This window comes from Thamnophis sirtalis, unplaced genomic scaffold, assembly GCF_051295495.1.
Source record: "Thamnophis sirtalis isolate CommonGarterSnake01/CBP01778 unplaced genomic scaffold, rThaSir2_p1.2 scaffold_3, whole genome shotgun sequence".
NCBI classification, from domain to species: domain Eukaryota; kingdom Metazoa; phylum Chordata; class Lepidosauria; order Squamata; family Natricidae; genus Thamnophis; species Thamnophis sirtalis.
Genome location: NW_028261383.1, coordinates 126,177,331 through 126,198,129, shown reverse-complemented (window position 1 = coordinate 126,198,129; position 20,799 = coordinate 126,177,331). Strand labels below are relative to the sequence as shown.

The 20,799-nt window shown below is 43.9% G+C and overlaps 1 protein-coding gene across 1 annotated transcript; it reads left to right on the top strand.

Annotated features, from left to right (window-relative positions):
• The first annotated feature begins 1,250 nt into the window (after positions 1-1,250).
• On the top strand, positions 1,251-20,630 carry OTOP3 (otopetrin 3). Its single transcript, XM_087709987.1, has 7 exons — positions 1,251-1,799; positions 5,525-5,962; positions 6,266-6,399; positions 7,379-7,437; positions 9,640-9,758; positions 18,764-19,695; positions 20,365-20,630. Exons 2-7 carry the CDS (start codon positions 5,569-5,571, stop codon positions 20,533-20,535), a joined length of 1,809 nt encoding a protein of 602 aa, XP_087566113.1. The 5' UTR covers positions 1,251-1,799; positions 5,525-5,568; the 3' UTR covers positions 20,536-20,630.
• The last annotated feature ends 169 nt before the right edge of the window (positions 20,631-20,799 follow it).

Here is a 20,799-nt window from a genome sequence, read left to right as displayed (position 1 = left end):
TCACTATCTTGCTTCCTCTTATCACCACACATCTTGTGCTCACCACCTTATTTGTCCTTGCAGCTGGTACAACTGGATGATTTATCATGTTCTCACATTCTTTCCCAGGACTATCATGTAGATACGAAAAAATCAGGCAATCTATCATAGCCATTTTGATACTTAGAACAAAATGGCTTCACTTAAACATAAAATAGTTTCCTTCACAAAACATTTTTACACCTGTGATCTTTGCACAAGACAGGTGTGTGTTGGAGGACCAAAGCATGCAAGTATATAAAGAAGACTCCCTGATTAATCGCTATGCTTTGTGCAACTTCCTGTTCACTTACCTTTTTACTGACATTTAACCTATTGATTAGCATGTTGAGAAATCCAGTTATATTCTTATGTGGGAGCATGCAAGCATTCCTCCTAAGGCAGCTAATCAGCAGGAGGAAATGATGATGATTTGCAAGATTAATGCTCTTTCAGCCACTATGCCCAATTTATGTAAGAGGATTGCATCATGGTGAAATTGAAAAAAAAATAACTGAGTCATTTCCACTTTTCCTTCCTTGAGGTAATCTGGGTGACATGATTTGCTTACTAGTAAAGGGCAAAATGGCTGGATTTCTCTGCATCTAATATGTCGCCAATCCCAGTTAGTCTTTGGTGACAAGAATCAGGAATCTAGTAGTCTCAATTGTGCTTTTTTTTCCCCAAAAAAAGGCAACTGGACTGTTTTCTTTCTTGAGGAAGAACAAAATATTTCGCTTCTTATTCAGGAAACTGGTAGCTGGCACCGCAGGCCGGTCCTTTGCTATTTCCAGGGTGGCCCTGTGGGCCAGATCTAAGTACTCCATGGATCAGATCCCGCCCCCAGGCCTTGAGTTTGACACCCCTGTTCTAAAGGGAAGTTCATACTGCAAGGGTGACCCAAAAAATTGAGCTGGGAATGCTGAGAATTGTAGTTCAACATCTCTGCATATTACTCAAGGGTGGCAGCCTCAGACTTCTTACATTTTTCATGTTCCGAGTTTGGAATTACTTCACTGTGTTAATTTGATGTTGGTGTTATTAGTGTTGTTATGTACATTTCCAACTACATTTTTGGACCTGAAATGCCTCAAATGTTATGAAATGTAACTTAAACAGTGTCTAGCAAATTCAATCTAGAACTTTGGTAAACTCTGTTCTTATGGTATAATGTGCCCAGAATCACCCTCATCTCGCAATCTCCATTCTTGGCGGCACTGAGGAAACTTCCACTGTTTTGATGACAAATGAAGTAACTGGCAAAAGCAAGGAAACAGGTGTGACAGGCCATAACAGATCTATAGTATTTTATCCAGGATGCCAAAGTGGGGCAATTTCTGGAGCCCTGGATAAATATAAAAGTGCAGCTTTGGCGCCTTTGGTCAAGAAAGCCTATGGATTTGTGCTCAGTATGCTCTGAGCTGTGTCCACAGCCTGTTGACAGGAATTGACCAGGCAGGTGCAAAGGTAAACACTTGATTCCCATTGGTTGGGCTCTCCCAGGCTAATGAACTCTCCGCCTAATAATTAATATAATGACAAGACTATCCCATAAGTCAACAGACGGGGAAAAAATCAATGCAAACTACACTTTCCATTGGCAACTCTGGATGCCAGTGACAGCTTCTCAGTTCTTCTGAGAAGAAAAATCATTTCCACCCTAGAGAAGAAATAGTGTTTCAAAAGGGGGAGAAAAATCCCTTTTGTTAATTCAGTTTCTCTGGAAGATTCATCTCTGGTCTTTTCCCTGCAGAGGCTGCAGCTAAGCCACCAGTCCTGAGGTAAGAAGAGCAAATATAGAATCCTTGCATTTTCTGCTCTCCACCCTTTCTGGAGATCCCAAAAATATGACAAATGACAAAAAGAAAAATGCCTTGTTATGATAGTTTGGAAATATGATTGGAGGATTTCTGATCAGTACATAGGAATCCTAAAAATCCCTCCCCACACAACACTCAAACACATACTCCAGAGATTCGGGCAATTTGGGGTCTCTAGTGATGCCTGCAAGGAATAATAGCTTAAAGCAACCCAACACACATGAGTGTTGTTAACAATGGAAATACACCTTAAATGGATCTGGGCCTTGGGCCAGATCTATTTAAGGTGTGGTTTAACGTCTTAAACACAAGGCTTAAAATGGTGATCTGGGTAGAGTGCCTTATTTTTTAAAATACTATTTATCTATTGCCTCAATCCTCATGGGCTCAAGGCCATACGTATCCTTGGGCTAAGTCTAGCCAAAGGCAAAATATCATAGGCAGATTGTGATGAAACTTCAGCTTCTAAAGTAACTCTGTGGCTAAAGAGGCATAGATTTGGATTCATATTTCATAGATTTATAGATTTAGATTCATATTTCCATGCTTAAGCAAGTACGGCATCAATGGGCTATATAAGGCCAAAGCTGTCTGCGCCAATTTTTTTTCTTTTTTGGTTTTTGGATTAGCTGGTAATATCACCTCCATTTGTATGCAGTGTTAATGGTGCTGAAAAAGAAGAAAAACTGGAAGAGCTGCCTTCTAACAGTGATATTTTGATGGTGCAATTTGTTACTTGTTACTTGTTTTGGTTAGTTGTTACTCAAGGGCAAAAAACTAAACACAGAACTGTTGGCGTCTACCCTCTGCATAATTATAATATTGTGGCTTCAGGCGCTGTTCTTTCTCTATATGCCCTCATCATCCTACACTGAGCAAAATGGAGGTCGAGGGGTTTTTTAAGAGTAAATGTCACTTTGCATGTTTAAATGACTTGAAAGGTAGGAGAAGAAAAACATGGAAGAGTTGTGATTCAGACTTCACTAGCCATTTCTTCATTGTGCCAAATCTTTCCATCTTTGTGCATACAATAATCTTGAAGCAGTTTATTCTTTTTTTCCATTTTTCTTTTACCTTTTTTCTTGAACCCTTAGCTATTTCTTTGACTGTTTGTTTTTCCTTTCCTTTTTCTTATTTTCTTATTTGATAGCAGTTTGTATTAGTTTTATCTTCCTCCAAAAATATTTAATAAAAGAAAGATGAATCTGGGAACATGACTGTAGTGTAGTTATTATATACATAAAGAGTTTGACAGCATGGTTTTTAAAAAAAATTTAAATGTACAGCAACAAATTGCAAAATGTCTTTCTTTTTAAAAAGAACTACAAAAAAATTCAGTGTAGCTATTGTTGATATTTATGTTGGCATTCCAAAATATCTATTTTTTAAAAAATACAAAGCAGCATATTAAGCTTTTAAAAATAGATGTGTATCTCTTGCTTTGATTTAATGCAAAATAAAGGATTATGGAGTGGACTGAGATGTCTTGGCTCCAACTCTCATCTCATGTAAAAGTGAATGGAATATATAGGAAGGAGGGAGGGAGGGAGGGAGGGAAGGAAGGAAGGAAGGAAGGAAGGAAGGAAGGAGGAAGGAAGGAAGGAAGGAAGGAAGGAAGGAAGGAAGGAAGGAAGGAAGGAAGGAAGGAAAGAAAATCAAAGAGTTAAAAAGTTTCTTTGTTGTATTAATAAAGTCTGATTCAAGAACCCCTGAAAATGAACCCCCCTGAAATATGTCTGGCCTGTTTAATAATTATTTTTCCTGCAATTTAGGACTCTTTTCTGTCCCATATTTTTAACTTGCCAAGATTTATGTTATATTAGTACAGCAATGCATCAACTCTTAATCCTGGGAATCTGCAAATCATTTACCAGGGTGCTTTTCCTTTTATTGCCCCAGCCCTAATCCTCTTCTGTATTTGCTTTCAGGCTTGGTAACTTAGGCTGCAATCACACATTTCCCTTTTCCCCAGAAGCAAGCTTCCCATAGAATGCAGTGGCATTTCAATCAGAACAGAGCTGGAAGGGACCTTGGTGATTTTCTAGCCCAGCTCCCTGCTCAAGCAGGAGACCCTATACTATGCCATTTCAGATAGTCTCTTCTTGAAAGCCTCCAATGATGGAGCACCTACAACTTCTGAAGGCAAGCTGTTCCACTGGTTAATTGGCCTCACTGTTAAGAAGTTTTTCCTTAATTCAGCCTATCAAACTTGGACTGAGAAAGTTCTCACATATTCAATTTTTTACAAAGTCAAAAGTTCCATAATTGGGCAAGGAGACAGGGCTGGAGGTAACTTTTTTTCTTCACGTAAAGACACATAATAGCTTGAGATGATTATGAAAATGTTGACCTTGTACACATTTCAAACATTCTTACTATTTCTTCACACACATATGAGTAATTCAAATTGTTGTTCCTGGGGGACAACAATTGATCTCAATGACCATGACAGTGACTTCCTAATCCTATCTCAGTGTGGGCACTTTAGGAAATTTGCAAACAGGTTTTGAACTCCCTTGAGATTCATAGCTTGTTTCTACAAAACGTCAGTTTACCAAGAAACAAATTAGTGGTGTCGCTCTACAACTTGACATGTCGGAGTGCTGTCTACCACTTCACATTACCTGTATCTGTTTTCTAGACAGGTGGGCACAGAGCTCTGCACTTCACATCCCTATCATGTCAATTTTCTCTAAGAATGCTTCCAGAGAATTAGTGGGTCTCCCAAGAATTCTTGGGGTTAAACATCACTTCCAATTAACCAGTCTTTATAATTCCTTCTCATTCCCACCCTTCAAATTCCAATTCAAAACATACAGTGATCAATCAGTATTGTTTCAACCACTTCAACCCTTATTATTCCCTCTCAGTTTCCACCCTATAACATACACCTCTTCCCCATTTTAAAAACAAATATTAGAATGTTTGGGATCTCTATGTTTGCATTCCTCCTTTCCACTCCAAAATACTATTGACATGGCACCTGTTTTGTATCCGGCTCCTTTTATGTAAAAATGTTGTGGTAATAGCAATAGCAATAGCAGTAGACTTATATACCGCTTCATAGGGCTTTCAGCCCTCTCTAAGCGGTTTACAGAGAGTCAGCATATTGCCCCCAACAATCTGGGTCCTCATTTTACCCACCTCGGAAGGATGGAAGGCTGAGTCAACCCTGAGCCGGTGAGATTTGAACCGCTGAACTGCTGATCTAGCAGTAGCCTGCAGTGCTGCATTTAACCACTGCGCCACCTTGGCTCCTAGTGGTAGCAGAATAATAGGACCTGGAAGGCAGAATTGTCTCAATTGTCTCAGACAATATCAGAGATTACATGAAATGATTCACATTGATTTAGTGCTGCTTCTGCAGCAAAAGATACAGCTTTAGACAGAAATGATCCTCATTGGAGGATAGATCAGGATATTATACCAGGAATTACTGCAATGTTCAGCATGTATTTATTTATTTGATCTAGCTAGCCAACCATGTAGACACAATGCCATCTTTTCAATGAGAGGCTTCGGCACCTATTTGTTTTAATTAAACAAATTTATGTATGTCCTACTTCCCAAAAAATGGATAACACAAGGAACTTCATCAGTACCAAGGGAGGTCCACAGATGCCATGTTGGGTATTCAGGATCTACATCTAAGTCTTCAATAATCTTAACTTTGTTTAATACCATAGATTAAAAAAAAATCCAGAAGCAGTAAATTTATCAAGCAATTGTCATGGACAGCAAAAAGAGAATGGGGGAGGAACACCAACTCCAAGAAGCTGGAGATGAATCCTTGACTACACAACCGGAGTCTTGGCAGATCCATTATGAGAAGTCATGGCTCCACCAACGTTGCTCTTCGTTGTTACACCGCGACAAGCAGGCCCAGAAGACTGGGCAGCTCTTCTCCGGACTTCTAGCCATGAATGTAGTATTTCTTGGCAGTGCATTCATATGTAGTATGCTTTTCAACAAAGTAGCCATTACCATGAGAGATGTCTGTATTTTCCTGTGCATCCTCAAGATCTTATCCTTGAGCTGGATAGCATATTACTTGCTGTTCACTAGAAGGAAACCATTTGCCATCTTGTATCAGGATGCCCATGCAGGAGCTATTTGGATTAGAGGTAAGTATTGCTGCCCTATATCTTTCCCACAATGCCGTAACTGTTTATTTGTAACATTCAGGCATAAGTGAGCAATCTTTTCAATGAAGGCTACCCCTTATGACCTCCAAACACTACCAGAAAGGTATCTGATGACAGAGAAGCATGATGGGCAGCCCTTTTTGTATAGATACTACAGACTCTGGAAAAACTGAAAAAATGTTGCTTTATTTGATCGTATGCTGCACTCTCTGTGCATGTGATAAATATAACTGGTTCTTCGTTAACAAAACTTTGGGGGGGGCATCTTGTATGTCCATATAGGGTCTTTAATGTTGTTTGGAGCATGCAGCATTGTCTTGCACAGTTTCCAGATTGGGTATGACATCTATATTCAGAGTGAATCGCAAATGGAAATTTTGTTCCCATCCATAGAAATACTCTTCATCTGCATTCAGGTAATAAACCTCCTTTACTACAGGTTCTTAAATATTGTGTATAGAAAGGACAGCCATTGGGGGAAAGGCATCTACTCCGAACAGCAGACTAATTTAGAGATTAACTGAGTCTGATGGCTACTGTGTGGATACAACATAAGCTACCATTGCCAGTAACTGGCTTCACAGGAGATTGCAATGCTTTCGTTTATGCTTCCAGGACATCTTTTCAAAGAAGGAAATGGGCAGCCCCTCAGGCACTGCTTCCTTAGTCCTTTTGCCTCCTGCTACTCTAAGAAAGAAGCTCAATAGATGTGGAGATAAGGAGAAGTTGGGATTATTTCATTTGGAGATAAAGGGTATAAAGCATATTTCTTAATAGTCAGGAATAACCAGTACAACTCATGAGTAACCAGTGGTGGGCTGCAACCTGTTTAACAACCGGTTCGGTGATCATGAGCTTTGCGCGCGCACACACACACACACATAAACCTAACGTACTTGCGTGCAGCCTTCAAAATACAGCAATTTGAAGCTAAACTGCTTAGCTTCTAAGGCAGCCCCCGTAAGTAGAACAGCGGAGGCACGGAAATCAGATGTGCCATGCAGATCAGGTGAGCCAGAAAGAAGGAAATAAAGGACAGGATAGGGCGGGGTTGGGTAGGTGGGGCCAGCTGATCGTCAGAACTACCGGTTCACCTGAACCAGTCTGAACCGGCAGCAGCCCACTACTCTGAGTAACCCTATGTGGTTGTAGCTCTGGCCTCATAAGCTCTAAGCAAGTATCCTTGGAGAACAAATGGAGAACATGAGAAGTACAGTATCTCATTGCAGTGTGCTGTAGCACAATGAGAAATAGCTTTTCGTCTCTGCAATACTTTTTTTTCTTGACTAAGCATGCACGACACTGAACCCTTTCCCTTATAAGCCATTGTATAAGTTGTTGCATAGAAGTGTTTCTATGCTTCACACCTAAGTTTACTCTTTGCGTTGCTTTCAGACCTACTTTATATGGTGTCATGCAAAAGACTGTATCCAGGTTCAGCACAATCTCACCAGGTAGGAAAATAGAAGCAGCAAACACTGCTTTTGAGCAGATGGAAGGAATACCCTATATGTTATTCTTTGCAGTGAGTAATAAAAGTATATTTCATATGTATTTATACACATTTCCTGAAGAATATATTGTTGTATTCGGGTCTTTTCACGTGTAAGATTGAGATCTCAATCTTACATCTACGAATATATATATAATCAGCAAAAATACAACAAACATATATATATACACATACATACACACACACACACATACATGCATACCTACATACACACATACACATATATACACATATATACATATGCATAGATATATACATACACACATACACAGATATACATACATATATGTATATGTATATAGCTTGAAATAGATCTATACTAGTCTCCCTTTATTTATTTATCAGCATAAATATAACATATATATATATATATATATATATATATATATATGTATGTATGTATGTATGTATGTATGTATGTATGTATGTATGTATATATACACACACACACACACACATACATATATATATATATACACATACATATATACATATACATATATATACATATATTTCAAAGCCAATGTTCAATTCTATTATCATCTTCAGAATGCTTCTATTCTGTGTCCCTGACAGTTTATCTTAAACCAGGGATGTCAAACTCACGTCATCATGGCGGCATCACATGACGTATAAGGACTTTTTTCTCCTTCGCTAAACAAAGCATGAATGTGGCCTGCGCCCCGGGAGTTTGACAGCCCTGCCTTAAACCAATGACACGGCTAAATGAATGTAACACAGATATAAAATTGTCAAAAATCTCAAAATTACATAAGAGAAAATTGCAGATATAACAGAAATCTAGATACAGCAAAAAGGATTATGTTTGAATTACTATAGATTTCCATTGCTTTGTATCTTTTTTTTTGCCCTTCCAATTGCAAAGTTTATTAACAGTGCATACTTTGCATCATTTTTGATGTGAGGTTGTTGCTAATTCTCTGTCTTATATCAAGATTTCTGGGGCAGAAAGTTTCAAGGTAACACATAATTCTCATATCTATTGGAAGTAAAAGTGTTTTTCTGTTTTTATGAAATCTGATATGAACCAAATATGTTTAGATTATGTGTTTTTCAAACTTTTAAGACACGTGTGGACTTCAATTCCCAGAATTCAACAACCAGCATGGGAATTCTGGGAGCTGAAGTCCACACATCTTAAAGTAGTCAAGTTGGAGAAACACTGCTTTATTTTTTTTCTTATTTTTATTTTATTTATTCTTATTTTTCCATTCATACTCCTACTTCAATACACAAGTCTTTTTAGCTTGAGCACTGCCCTTCAAAGTTTCTTCCATAACATGAAGTCTTTGTATTCTTCCAATGCAGCAAAATGTTGAAAAGAAATTATGTAGAGAGATCCAGGGACTCTGTCATCTGAGGCTGAAAACTGAATAGTTAAGAACCAATTTTTCCACAAGGGAAAAGTGGCAAAAGAAAAACTGAATATGAATCAGACCAGACCAGAGTCTATAGAGAATAAAATCCGGGTGGGTGGGGGAAACCCATCACTATCTGCTCCAGAGGTGGGTTCCTACTAGTTTGGACCGATTAAGCTCAACCAGTAGTGATTTGGCAGCCTGGGTCACTGGAACCGGTAGCAACCCAGGCCTGCCACATCCCCGAACCGGTTCTCCTATGGGGCCACCATTTGATTTTCGGTTCTGAGCATGGGCAAAACAATTGTAATTGCACAAATTTAACTGTTTCCCTTTTGCACACATCGAAGTGGCAGTAATGCCGGGAGCAACCCACCCCTGAGCTGCTCCATTCTGAGACCATTTGCCTTGTGATCCAGAGTGGAACCTCCAGGGTTCCACAAACACACACCAACACATAAACCCACACAGTTTTTTCTTATGACAATTAACTGCAGTTCTCAGGTTTGTCTCCATATTGAAAAGCCAACTTTTGGAGTGGGTAAAACTTTTAGGTAAAACCTTATTCTCATTCTTACTCAGTTCCTTAATTCTTATATTGCTGTCATTTGGAAGTCTCCAATTCAGTTACTGACATGCTGATTTTCACACTGCACAAGGTGTTCTGGAAATAGAGAATATTCTATAAACCAGTGTAACACAACTTGTTTCATAAAGATCAATGGCAAAGATGATTTTAAAAGTGTTTTTTCCTTCTTTGACAGATGTGGGCTAATGCTGACCTTGGGCACTAATCTCCTGTTATGGTTTGTAGCAGTGGCCAATGATATAGTTCACAGACAAATTGAATCAGAATTGAACCAGTCTCCGCAAAGATATGAAGGCAAGGGTCATTTTTCTGTTTTAAATAAATTCCAATGAATTTGACATTTTCTTCCCATAAGTATCCTAGAGCAAAGAATTCCGTCCCACAAATTTCAGTAACTGTCTTTATGTTTTGGGTTGGTTTTGGTATAAGTTGTTGTTCCTGTCCAGCTTGGAAGCCATCTTTTACAGTGGGCCTGAAGCCTGCCACATATTCTACTGTGGGAAACTGGAAGGGGAGATTGTATGAAGCATGTGAAGCATATAGTCAAAATAACATTCTTTCTAAATGAGTCAAGGTCAACTTGCCCCTGCACTTGGAGTGGCATGACTGGGAAGAATCTTCCTCTGGACAATGACTGATTGGATCATGTGATGGACATGTGTGTGCTGGGGTAGGGTCTTGAGCTTTCAACTGGGTGGGGAAAACCTGGAAGCTCCAATAAATTGGAACTTTGAGGAACCTCTAGATTCAAGATTCTTATTTGATTGAAGATGCTATTTGGAACTCTGACATTTTCAATGGTTGATAAACCATCCTCCAGAGTGATGCCACAACAAGATTAAGCAGGCTAACTTTGATGTGGCTAACTCTCTCTCTCTCTCTCTCCACTCCTTTTAAACATGTGTGCATAACAAATCCAGCCATTAGTACGTAGAAAAGAAATAATCTAAAGCAGTGGCGGTGGGATGACTTAGGTAGGGCACTAAGAGGCAAGGGGGGAGCAGGGGGGACTAAGAGGCAAGGGACTAGATCACTAGATGAACTATAAGGTCCCTTCCAAATCTGTCATGAGTTTGTAGGGTAGGAGATGGGCAGCTGCCCGAGGCCACGGCTCTTATTCCCAAGAAGTGGACAATACCCCCCAAGCCTTGTCCCTCCCTTTCCCAACGGCTGGCCTGGAGCGGCAGGTGCCGGGCTGAACGGCCAGCCATGGCCCTTCCCCACGCAGTTCTGTCCCGCAGACGCTGCCCCATGTCGGCCATCCTGCTTCCTCGCCCAATTTGTCTTTCTCTTCATTCGCTCCATAATAAGTGGAGGATTGCGCAGCTTGGGCTCCGTCTCCTCCCGCCACCTCTCCTGGCCAGCGGTGGGCGAGGCAGCAGCTGCACCGGATGTCCTTCGGGGACCCGGACAAGGAGGGCGGGGGGGGTCCAAGGCCGAGTTAGGACACGTGTCTCTTGGCCCCAAATTCTTTGCACCCCACGGAGCGCCGGTCGGAACACGCGGCCAATGCAGAGGGTCACGAAGCCCCACCCCCATCCCTCCCATCTCCTAGGCGATGAGCACCACCCGCCAATCCCGCCTTCTAAAGCTTCCCCGTCTAAGGGGCGGGGGAGGAGTCAGGGCAGGACACGCGGGAGGTGAGGGGGATGCTGCTGCTTCCTGCAGGCTTGGACTTACCCCGGGGACGATGGGGGCCTAGATAGGTGACTGCTCTGAGCATCCTGGGGAGACTCGCTGCTGGGGCGACGATCTCCTGCGTCTCTCTGGCATTTCACAGGGAAAAGCTGGTTCTGGGCACCTGGAGGAATGCCAGGTGTACCGCCCCCCACACACACACTCCCCGGGGACTGGAGAAAAATGCTACGGATGTATTTCTGAAACCCATCTGATGCCACCCTCTCCCTCAGGCTCACTGGGAGGCAGCCAGCACTTACGGTCACAACCAAGATCAAATTTTTTGTTGTTGAGTGAAACATTTGTTAAGTGAATTTTATAACCTTTTGTGCCACAGTTACAGTGAATCTCTGCAGTTGTTAAGTGAGTCACATGATTGTTAAGCGAATCTGGCTCCCCCATTGTCTTTGCTTGTCAGAAGTCACAAAAGGAGATCACATGACCCTGAAAACCTTCGTAAAATGATCCAGTTGACAAGCATCCCAATTTTGATCAAGTGACCCCAGGGATGGTGCAATTGTTTTAAGTGTGAAAAACAGTCATAAGTCACTTTTTTCAGTGCTGTTGTAATTTTGATCATTTACTAAATCAAGATGCTGAGCTTGTCGATTGAAAGGTCGGCAGTTTGGAGGTTCAAATCCCTAGCACCGTGTAACGGAGTGAGCTCCTGTTACTTGTCTCAGCACATAAACAATTCAAGTAGAAAAATACCTTTGGTGGGAAGGTAACAGTGTTCCATGCACCTTGGAAGATTTGGGAAGAAGTGCAAAGAAGAGCAACTAAGATGTTTAAAGGCCTGAAGACTAAAACATAGGAAAAACAGTTGCAAGAATTGGGAATGGTCAGTCTAGAGAAAAGGATTTTTGGGGGGACACACACCTCATAGCAGTCTTCCATTATTTGAGGGGCTGCCACAGAGAAGAGGGAGTCAACCTGTTCTCCAAAGCATGATAAGAAACAATGGGTGGAAACTAATCAAGGAGGGAAGCAACCTAGAACTAAGGAGAAACTTCCTAATAGTGAAGACAATTAATCAGTGGAACCAAAGTTGCCTCCAGAGGTTTTGGGTGCTCCATCACTGGAGGCTTTCAAAAAGAGACCGGACAGCCACTTGTCTGAAATTGTATAGGATTGCTCCTGGTTGAACAGGGGTTGGACTAGAAGACCTCCAAGGTCTCTTCCAGCTCTATTCTGATTGAGTAATTAAGGTCTCTGTTGCTATGCTGCTCCTTCCCTTCCTAGAATCTTGATTGTTTGCTGCTTCATACAGAAGTTCGTTGGCTATCAAAAGGCAACTATGTGAGATGCTTTTACAATCTTTTTGACATGGTTGTGGAGTTTTTTGAAGACAAGAATGCTTTGCTCAGTGGCAAACTCAAAGAGATCAGGGATGACATTGCTTATTTATCAGAACTATTTGCAAAGTTCAATGAAGTGAATTTGCAGTTGCAAGGAAATGAGGTCAATCTTATTAAGGCCAAATATGTCGTCTCTACGTTTATTTCAAAGTTAACTCTATTCAAGCGCAATATAGGCCGTCGTGAGCTATACCAATTTCCGAGCTTGTCTGAGCTAGAAGAGAAAGGTGGGATACAAGATGATCTTCAAGTTTTTTGTGACCATTTGGACATGCTGCATAAAGATATTTCCGAGCGATATCAGGATCTTCTTTTGATCGAAATTCCAGATTGGGTGATAAATCCATTTTCAGATACTGAGGAAGATGCGGTAGTGGAGGAACATCTCATAGAGTTGCAAAATGACATTGAGCTGAAGCCAAAGTTTAAGAAATTGTACCAAGAGTTTTGATTACAGAACTAAAATTCTGATCGCTATCCTGCACTATGGAGAGTGATTAAGAAACTCCTTGTTGCATTTCCAACATCATATTTGGTGGAACGTGGCTTCAGTGTGGTCATCCAACTTCTCTCCAACAAAGAAATCGACTCTAGATTACTGAATGTGGTGATTTAAGACTCTTGCTAAGTGACTTAAAACCAGACATTGGGAAACTGGTATCACTTCATCAAGCCCATCCATCACATTAAGAATTTACTGATCAGTGAAGTAGTTACTAAATTTTACTGAGTTTACTAAGTTACTAGTTACTAAGGTTCTTGATAAATGACTATCAGACTTTGAAAACCTGGTATCACTGGTTCATATTCAACAATTTTGTTGAATTAACATTAAAAAGGTTTTTAAATTGGATTTTGAATAAATGTGCAATTAATTGTTACAGTTTTTAATTTTACTGTTACTATCTTCCTTCCGTTGTGCAAACCATCAAGCCACGCCTACAGAACTGGTAGTAAATGTTGAATACTAGCGCGGGAAGTAAGATCTCCCTTTCTGATTGGCTCGCGGGTGGAGCCGGTTCAATCCCTTCCCCGATTGGCCGGGTTACTCGACGCCCCATTGGCTCATTGTTCAAACCCGGGGGTATAAATGTTTGGCGCGAACCACGCCACGTTGAATCATAGTTACTCTGCTTGAATAAAAGGTTGCTGCTTTACTACCTCCTTGTCGCGTCCTCTTCCTTCGCTCCAAGATGCAAAACTGGCGACGAGGATGGGATGAGATTCCCGCGACCACAGAGAAGAACAACCCAGCTTGCCTTCGCGTTTGAACCACGCTCTTCAGGTCGGGAACGCCGGCAGCGAACACAAAAAATCTTCTCTGCCCTTTCCTCCCCTTCTCTGGCTTCGCACCATCATGGCAACAGCGCTTCCTCCTTTCGCGCCGTTTGGGTCTGCCGGAGAATCGTGGGACGGCTTCATGGAGCGGTTTGAATGTTATTTAATCGCGTCAAAGAACCGGGCACAGACCGACGAGGAGAAGTGTAGCTTTTTCCTGTCCTGCTGTGAGCCTTCCATGTTTGCTTCTGCGAGAGCCCTGGCCGCTCCGAGGCCAGCCTACAAACTTGGGTGGGACGAGCTGATGTCCAGGTTGAGGGACCATTACGCTCCCTCACCTTCCTTGATCGCACGTCGTTTCACTTTTCGCCGCCGTGTGCAGAAGCCTAACGAATCCATCAGCCAGTTTCTAGAGGCATTGCGCACAGTGGCCGCTCAATGTGATTTTGCAGACCTGGAGGAGAACCTCGTGGAGCAGTTTGTATGCGGGGTCCGCGACGTGCAATTGCGCAGCCGTATGCTCCGAAACCACAAAATTACCCTGGTGCAAGCTGTGGAGACCGCGCGAGCAGCAGAGCTCTCTGAACAATCCACGGCCGACATGGAACGTCTCCAGCTGAAAACCTCTGCGCAAACCGCTGTGGGGCCTTCCAATCAGACGAACCTCGTAGACGACCTCTCCCCCACGGAAGATGAGGAGGAGGAAACCGTCGGACAGATGAGGACGCAGCCGAAGCAGAGGCAACACCAGCAACCACCGACGCCCGTTCAGCCAGCCTCAAACGCACCTTGCCGCGGATGCGGCGGCCGTCATAGCCGCGCATCCTGCCCGTTTCGTTCTGCCGTCTGCCGCCGTTGCCGAGGAGAAGGACACCTCGCAAAGGTCTGCCGGGCTCTCATGCCAGCCCCATCGTTTATGCAGCCCAGCAACCAGCGTCAGACACCGCAACGCCACCGACAACCACGTTTAGCGAGGCGAGCTGAGGACTGCCATTCAACCTACCAGCTCCCCAGCGCTGAGTGCGTGGTCTACCGGGCCTCCCACGTCCCTGCCGGCGGTCGTAAAATTAGCACCGCCGTTCGTCTTGAAGGTCAGCCTTGCCGAATGGAGGTGGACTCTGGGTCTTCCCGTTCCCTCCTATCTTGGGCTTTGTTTTCCCATCTTTGCCCCAGGGTTCCTCAGAGTAAATTGCGCCCTGCTGGGGTCTCCCTCCTAGATTACCAGGGAAATGGGATTCCCACGGCAGGAATATTCCACATTCGGGTGGAATATGGAGATTTTAAGGGGAAACTCCCAGTTTTAATTGTTAGGAATAACCTGCCCGCTCTTCTTGGGTTAGATTGGTTTCCCGCTTTGGGCCTCACCATAGAAGGGGTGCACAGGGTAGTCCCCCGTACCGTAGATAGCGTTTTAGATGAGTTCGCAGATGTGTTCGATGGGAAATTGGGCTGTTACAAGGGCACCCCCATTTCCCTTTGCCTCGATCCCCAGGTCGCGCCTATTAGGCTGAAGGCGCGTAGGGTCCCTTTCGCATTGAGAGCAAAGGTAGACGCTGAATTGGATAAGCTTCTAGAGCAGGGGGTAATAGAGCCCGTAGATCACGCCCGTTGGGAAACCCCTATAGTTCTCCCGGTCAAACCCGACGGATCGGTGAGGATATGTGCCGACTATAAGTCGACCATCAACTTGGCCCTGCAGGCAAATCCATATCCTGTTCCTGTAGTGCAACATCTACTCCATTCTTTAGGGCAAGGCCGCATTTTCGCCAAGCTGGATATGGCACAGGCCTATCAGCAGCTTCCCGTAGACGACGATGCGGCTACAGCCCAGACTATTGTCACCCACCGTGGGGCTTTCCGTTGCCGCCGCCTCCAATTTGGCGTCTCGGTCGCCCCGGGGATTTTTCAGAGCCTCATGGAGCGGTTGCTCCATGGGCTCCCAGGCGTCGTTCCTTATTTTGACGACGTCCTGGTTGCAGCCCCTAGTCACTCGGAACTCCTAAAAATACTGCGGGAGGTCCTTACACGTTTTAGGGAGGCCGGATTGAAGCTAAAGCGCAGTAAATGCGAAATTGCTGTTTCCCAAGTAGAGTTTTTGGGATTTCTCATCGATGCACAGGGCATCCACCCCACTCCCTCGAAAGTTGCGGCCATAAAAAACGCTCCTGCACCCACCTCTAGGGCGGAATTGCAGGCGTTCCTGGGGCTTTTAAATTTTTACGCCCCTTTTATTCCCCACAAGGCGTCGTTAGCTGAACCGTTACACCGACGGCTTGACCGGTCAGCGGCCTGGAAATGGGGTAGCCGTGAAGCGCAGGCGTTCGCGACTATAAAGGATGTTTTAACCTCGTCAGCAGTCCTAATTCAATATAGCGACAGGATGCCCCTAGTTTTAACGTGTGACGCCTCTCCCTATGGCATAGGGGCGGTTCTGAGCCATGTTCTCCCGAACGGCTCAGAGGCGCCCATAGCCTTTTACTCCCGGACGCTTTCTTCAACGGAGCGAAATTATAGCCAAATTGATAAAGAAACCCTAGCTGCAGTGTCCGGCATTAAGCGATTCCATGACTACCTTTACGGTAGGAATTTCACCCTTGTCACGGATCACAAGCCGCTCCTAGGCCTATTGGCAGGCGATAAGCCAACCCCCCCCCATTTTGTCTCCCCGCATGACACGTTGGACCGAGTTTTTAGCGGCGTATTCATATACGCTGTTATATCGTCCGGGTAAGCAGCTAGGGCACGCAGACGCCCTGAGTCGTTGTCCCTTGCCACAGACGGACACAGCCCACGTGCCCTCTCTCTCCATTTTGTCTATTGCTGAATCCGACCTCCCCGTTTCAGCTGCGGATGTTGCAGCTTGTACAAAGGCTGACCCCGTTTTATCCCAAGTAGTTCTATGGGTGTTGAGGGGGTGGCCCGTAGAAAAGATAGCGGAAGAATTCCGACCATTTAAGGCACGACAAGCTGAACTTGCCCTTCACGGGGGTTGCCTTGTTTGGGGGGATAGGGTAGTGATCCCCACAGCCCTGCGGGCACGAATCCTGCCTGCACTCCACAAAAACCACCCAGGCATAGCGCGAATGAAAGCGTTAGCCCGCAGCTATGTGTGGTGGCCCTTGCTAGATTCCGAAATCGCAGATTATGTAGGTCGATGTAGAATATGCCAAAATTCTAGGCCGAATCCCCCCACAGCCGCCCCTCGTGAGTGGGAAATCCCTAGAGGCCCATGGTCCCGTTTACACATTGATTTCGCCGGTCCCTTTCACGGCCGAAACTTTATGATAGTGGTAGATGCTTACTCTAAGTGGGTGGAGTTGGTACTCATGACCTCCACTACAGCAGAGAGTACCGTGAGGGCCCTTCGTAAGATGTTCGCCACACATGGGCTACCGGATGTGATAGTTTCAGACAACGGGCCCCAGTTTACCTCCACTATGTTCCAAGAATTCCTGGCCGGACAAGGGATTAGACACGCGGCCACAGCCCCGTATCATCCAGCTAGTAACGGTAGGGCGGAGCGCGCAGTTCGCTCAGCTAAAGAAGCCTTGGGTCGCATGGACCAGGGGGACTGGCAGGAGAGAGTGGCGGCCTATCTCTTGAGCCAGCACTCTACACCCTGTCCAACGACTAATAAAAGTCCTGCGGAGCTCTTGATGGGTAGGAGATTGCGAACCCCCCTAGATAGGCTCCATCCACTTTACGCAGGGGATTTACCGAGCAACTTGGGGGCCCTTCCTTCCCATACGTTTAAGTTAGGGGATCCCGTATGGGCTCGTTCCTTTTCTGGGGATCCACGGTGGGTTCCCGCAACCATCACAGCTCTGACTGGCCCCTGTTCCTTCAGGGCCGGCTTGGCCGACGGAACGCAATGGAGGCGCCACCTGGACCAGTTAAGGCGACGCCTCCCCGCGGAAACAGACGGCCCGAGCCCCTCAGACATTCGCCCTCAGCATGAGCTACCCTCGATGACTTTATCCCCAACGGACTTCCCCTCCTCGGGAAACGGGGGACAAGCCGATACGAACTTTTCGGATAGACGCGCCTCATTTGGCTATTCTTGCCCTCGAAGCCTTTGTCGAGACTTTGAACCTATATTCCAACCAGATTGCACGGGTCAATCGTCGGACATTCCTGCTGTCACGGACACACCATCCCTCGGGGTTGCGTCGCAGAACCACCGTTCCGCTACAGACATGTCTCCGCTGGCGATTCCCCCCCCGACGACAACCGCCGGGGAGCTACGAAGGTCGGGACGAGAGCGTCATCGTCCCACCTATCTACAGGACTATGTTTGCCCTTCTTGAGGGTGCTTAACTAGGGGGGGAGGGGTGTTGAATACTAGCGCGGGAAGTAAGATCTCCCTTTCTGATTGGCTCGCGGGTGGAGCCGGTTCAATCCCTTCCCCGATTGGCCGGGTTACTCGACGCCCCATTGGCTCATTGTTCAAACCCGGGGGTATAAATGTTTGGCGCGAACCACGCCACGTTGAATCATAGTTACTCTGCTTGAATAAAAGGTTGCTGCTTTACTACCTCCTTGTCGCGTCCTCTTCCTTCGCTCCAAGATGCAAAAGTAAAAACATTTGAATTCCACCACTGGGTGAAGGGCACTGAGGATCAGTTTGTAGCAACAAGAGGGTGGTGGACTGAAAAAGTTTGGGAACCACTGATCTAAAGCTTCCCAATACTGATTGGTAGCATGATAAATCAATGCATTACCTGGTGGACCTTCATGTTTAGCATTTCACTAATCAGCAGAGAAAAGACAATATTCATGTACTGACTGAAACAAAATTCATAATCATTGCCAAGGATATGTTCTTCCGTCTTCTATGATAGTAGCACCAAAATCTGAGAAAATACCTTATTCAGCCTAGGTATTAACATATTATAACTTTATGAATTTTGTTCCAAGCAAATCTTGTGATCTGGAACTCTCATAGCCACCTTCTGCATAATCCTTCATTTTCCCTTTCTTGCTCAGGTAATTTGACGTACTCATGCAAGGACTCAAGCGTGACCATCTGCAAGATCTTCCAAAAAGGATATATTCTGTTATATCCCTTCAATACAGAATATTGTTTGATCTGTTGCTCCATGCTGTATGTCATGTGGAAAAATGTGGGCCGGCGCATAATTCAGAGCCATATCTCTGGAACCCAGCCTAGATTCAAACTCCATGGCATCATTTGGGGGCCTTTGCTTGGTATCGCTGCAATAATTATTGGGATTTGCATTTTCATGATCTATCAAATCCAAGTCACCAGTTCTTTCCCTAGTCCTATGTCATTCATACTGTACTATTCCTACTACATTTGTTTATTGCCTGTAATGACTGTGGCAGCTTTGGCTGGAACTGTTATCCATGCCTTAGAAGAGAGAGAGCTGGATACCCTGAAAAATCCAACCAGAAACCTTGATGTCATCCTGCTCATGGGAACAGCCTTAGGCCAAATTGCCATTTCGTATTTTTCCATTGTAGCCATTGTGGCCACTCATCCAATAAGCATGTTGAACAGCATCATTCTAGCCTATTCAATAAGCCTCATCATTCAACACATTTCCCAGAATATCTTCATCATTGAGGGGCTCCACAGGAAACCACTACTGATGAGTGAGAACTCTGAACCTGCTGCACATTCCACCCAAGGGCCTCCCACCACCCAAGTTCTACCTAATGAAGATAAGGTTCTATCTTATCTCTATGAAGAACCTGCCCCACCCCCTGCCAATGAGGAGACAGACAAAAGTGAAAGAGAGAAATGTGAAGACAGCTCCCCAAACATGAATAACCTAGAGACAAGACAGAAAAATCAGTCTGTTTCATGGACTTACATCACGGCCTACAGGCATCTGAACTGGAAAAGAAGAGCTCTGAAGGAGATCTCCAGCTTCCTGATCATGTGCAATATCATTGTAAGTACTAATATAAATGACATAATTCAAAGTATAGCCTACTGTACTAGAGATGACCTACTAAGTCCTCTCCAGATGTTTTGAATGATTATTCTATTGAAATCTCTGCCCAAAGGCATTGTGACAAACTTTGGTTAAAAATGTAGTCCAAAATATTTGGAGAATTCTAACTTTCTAATCCTGTCATATGTTTTCAAGCACGATTGTCAACAATCCACAAATATGACTAGACCTTAATATAAAGTGTGGATCAGCATCCACCAAAAGATCAAAACAAAATTTCATTTGGGATCAAAATAACCTAGCACAGAAAGGCAGCAAAAGATGCAGGATTTCTAACTTTTTCATAATGGATTTTCTGAGGCAAGACAAAAGGCTAAAGACACAGAACAAAAACACAAGGAACAGGAAATGCCTGAATCATGGATTAGGCATGGGAAATTGCCTAATCCATGAAAACAAATGATCAAAAACTTGTTCAGATTTTCTCTTTATGTAGTACAAAAGCCAAGGTTGCAAAGATTTTCACTCAATGGAAGTGGGGAAACTAGGCAGTAGTACCAAAATTAAAGATAAAACTACCATGATAGTAAATGAACATATCCACACCCCACCAATCAGAGCACAACTTTTCACTGACCCGGCTCTCTTTTTATATCTCCTTTCCAGCTGTGGATTATGCCATCATTTGGAGCACATCCAGTATTTGAGAATGGAATAGAGAAGTCATTTTATGGCTACTCCACCTGGTTTGCCATTGTCAACTTTGGGCTTCCATTGGGTGTGTTCTACAGAATGCATTCTGTTGGTGATCTTCTGGAGGTGTATCGCTCTGCCTGAAACTAATCTAAATTTTCTCACATTGTTGTTTTTATTCTGCTACAAATGCAATTATGAAGACCTGTAATAAAATGGGTAAAATTATGAGAATTTCACATTAGAGAAATATGTGATATCATTTTGAATAATTATTTAATCAGAAAGAATAATCTGATCTTGTAAGTAGTCCATTAATCACTGAAGGTTCATTTCTCCATAATAGCACTTAATAGGATTGATTTCTTCTGTACACATTACTTACAAAACCTAATTGCAGTGATGTTG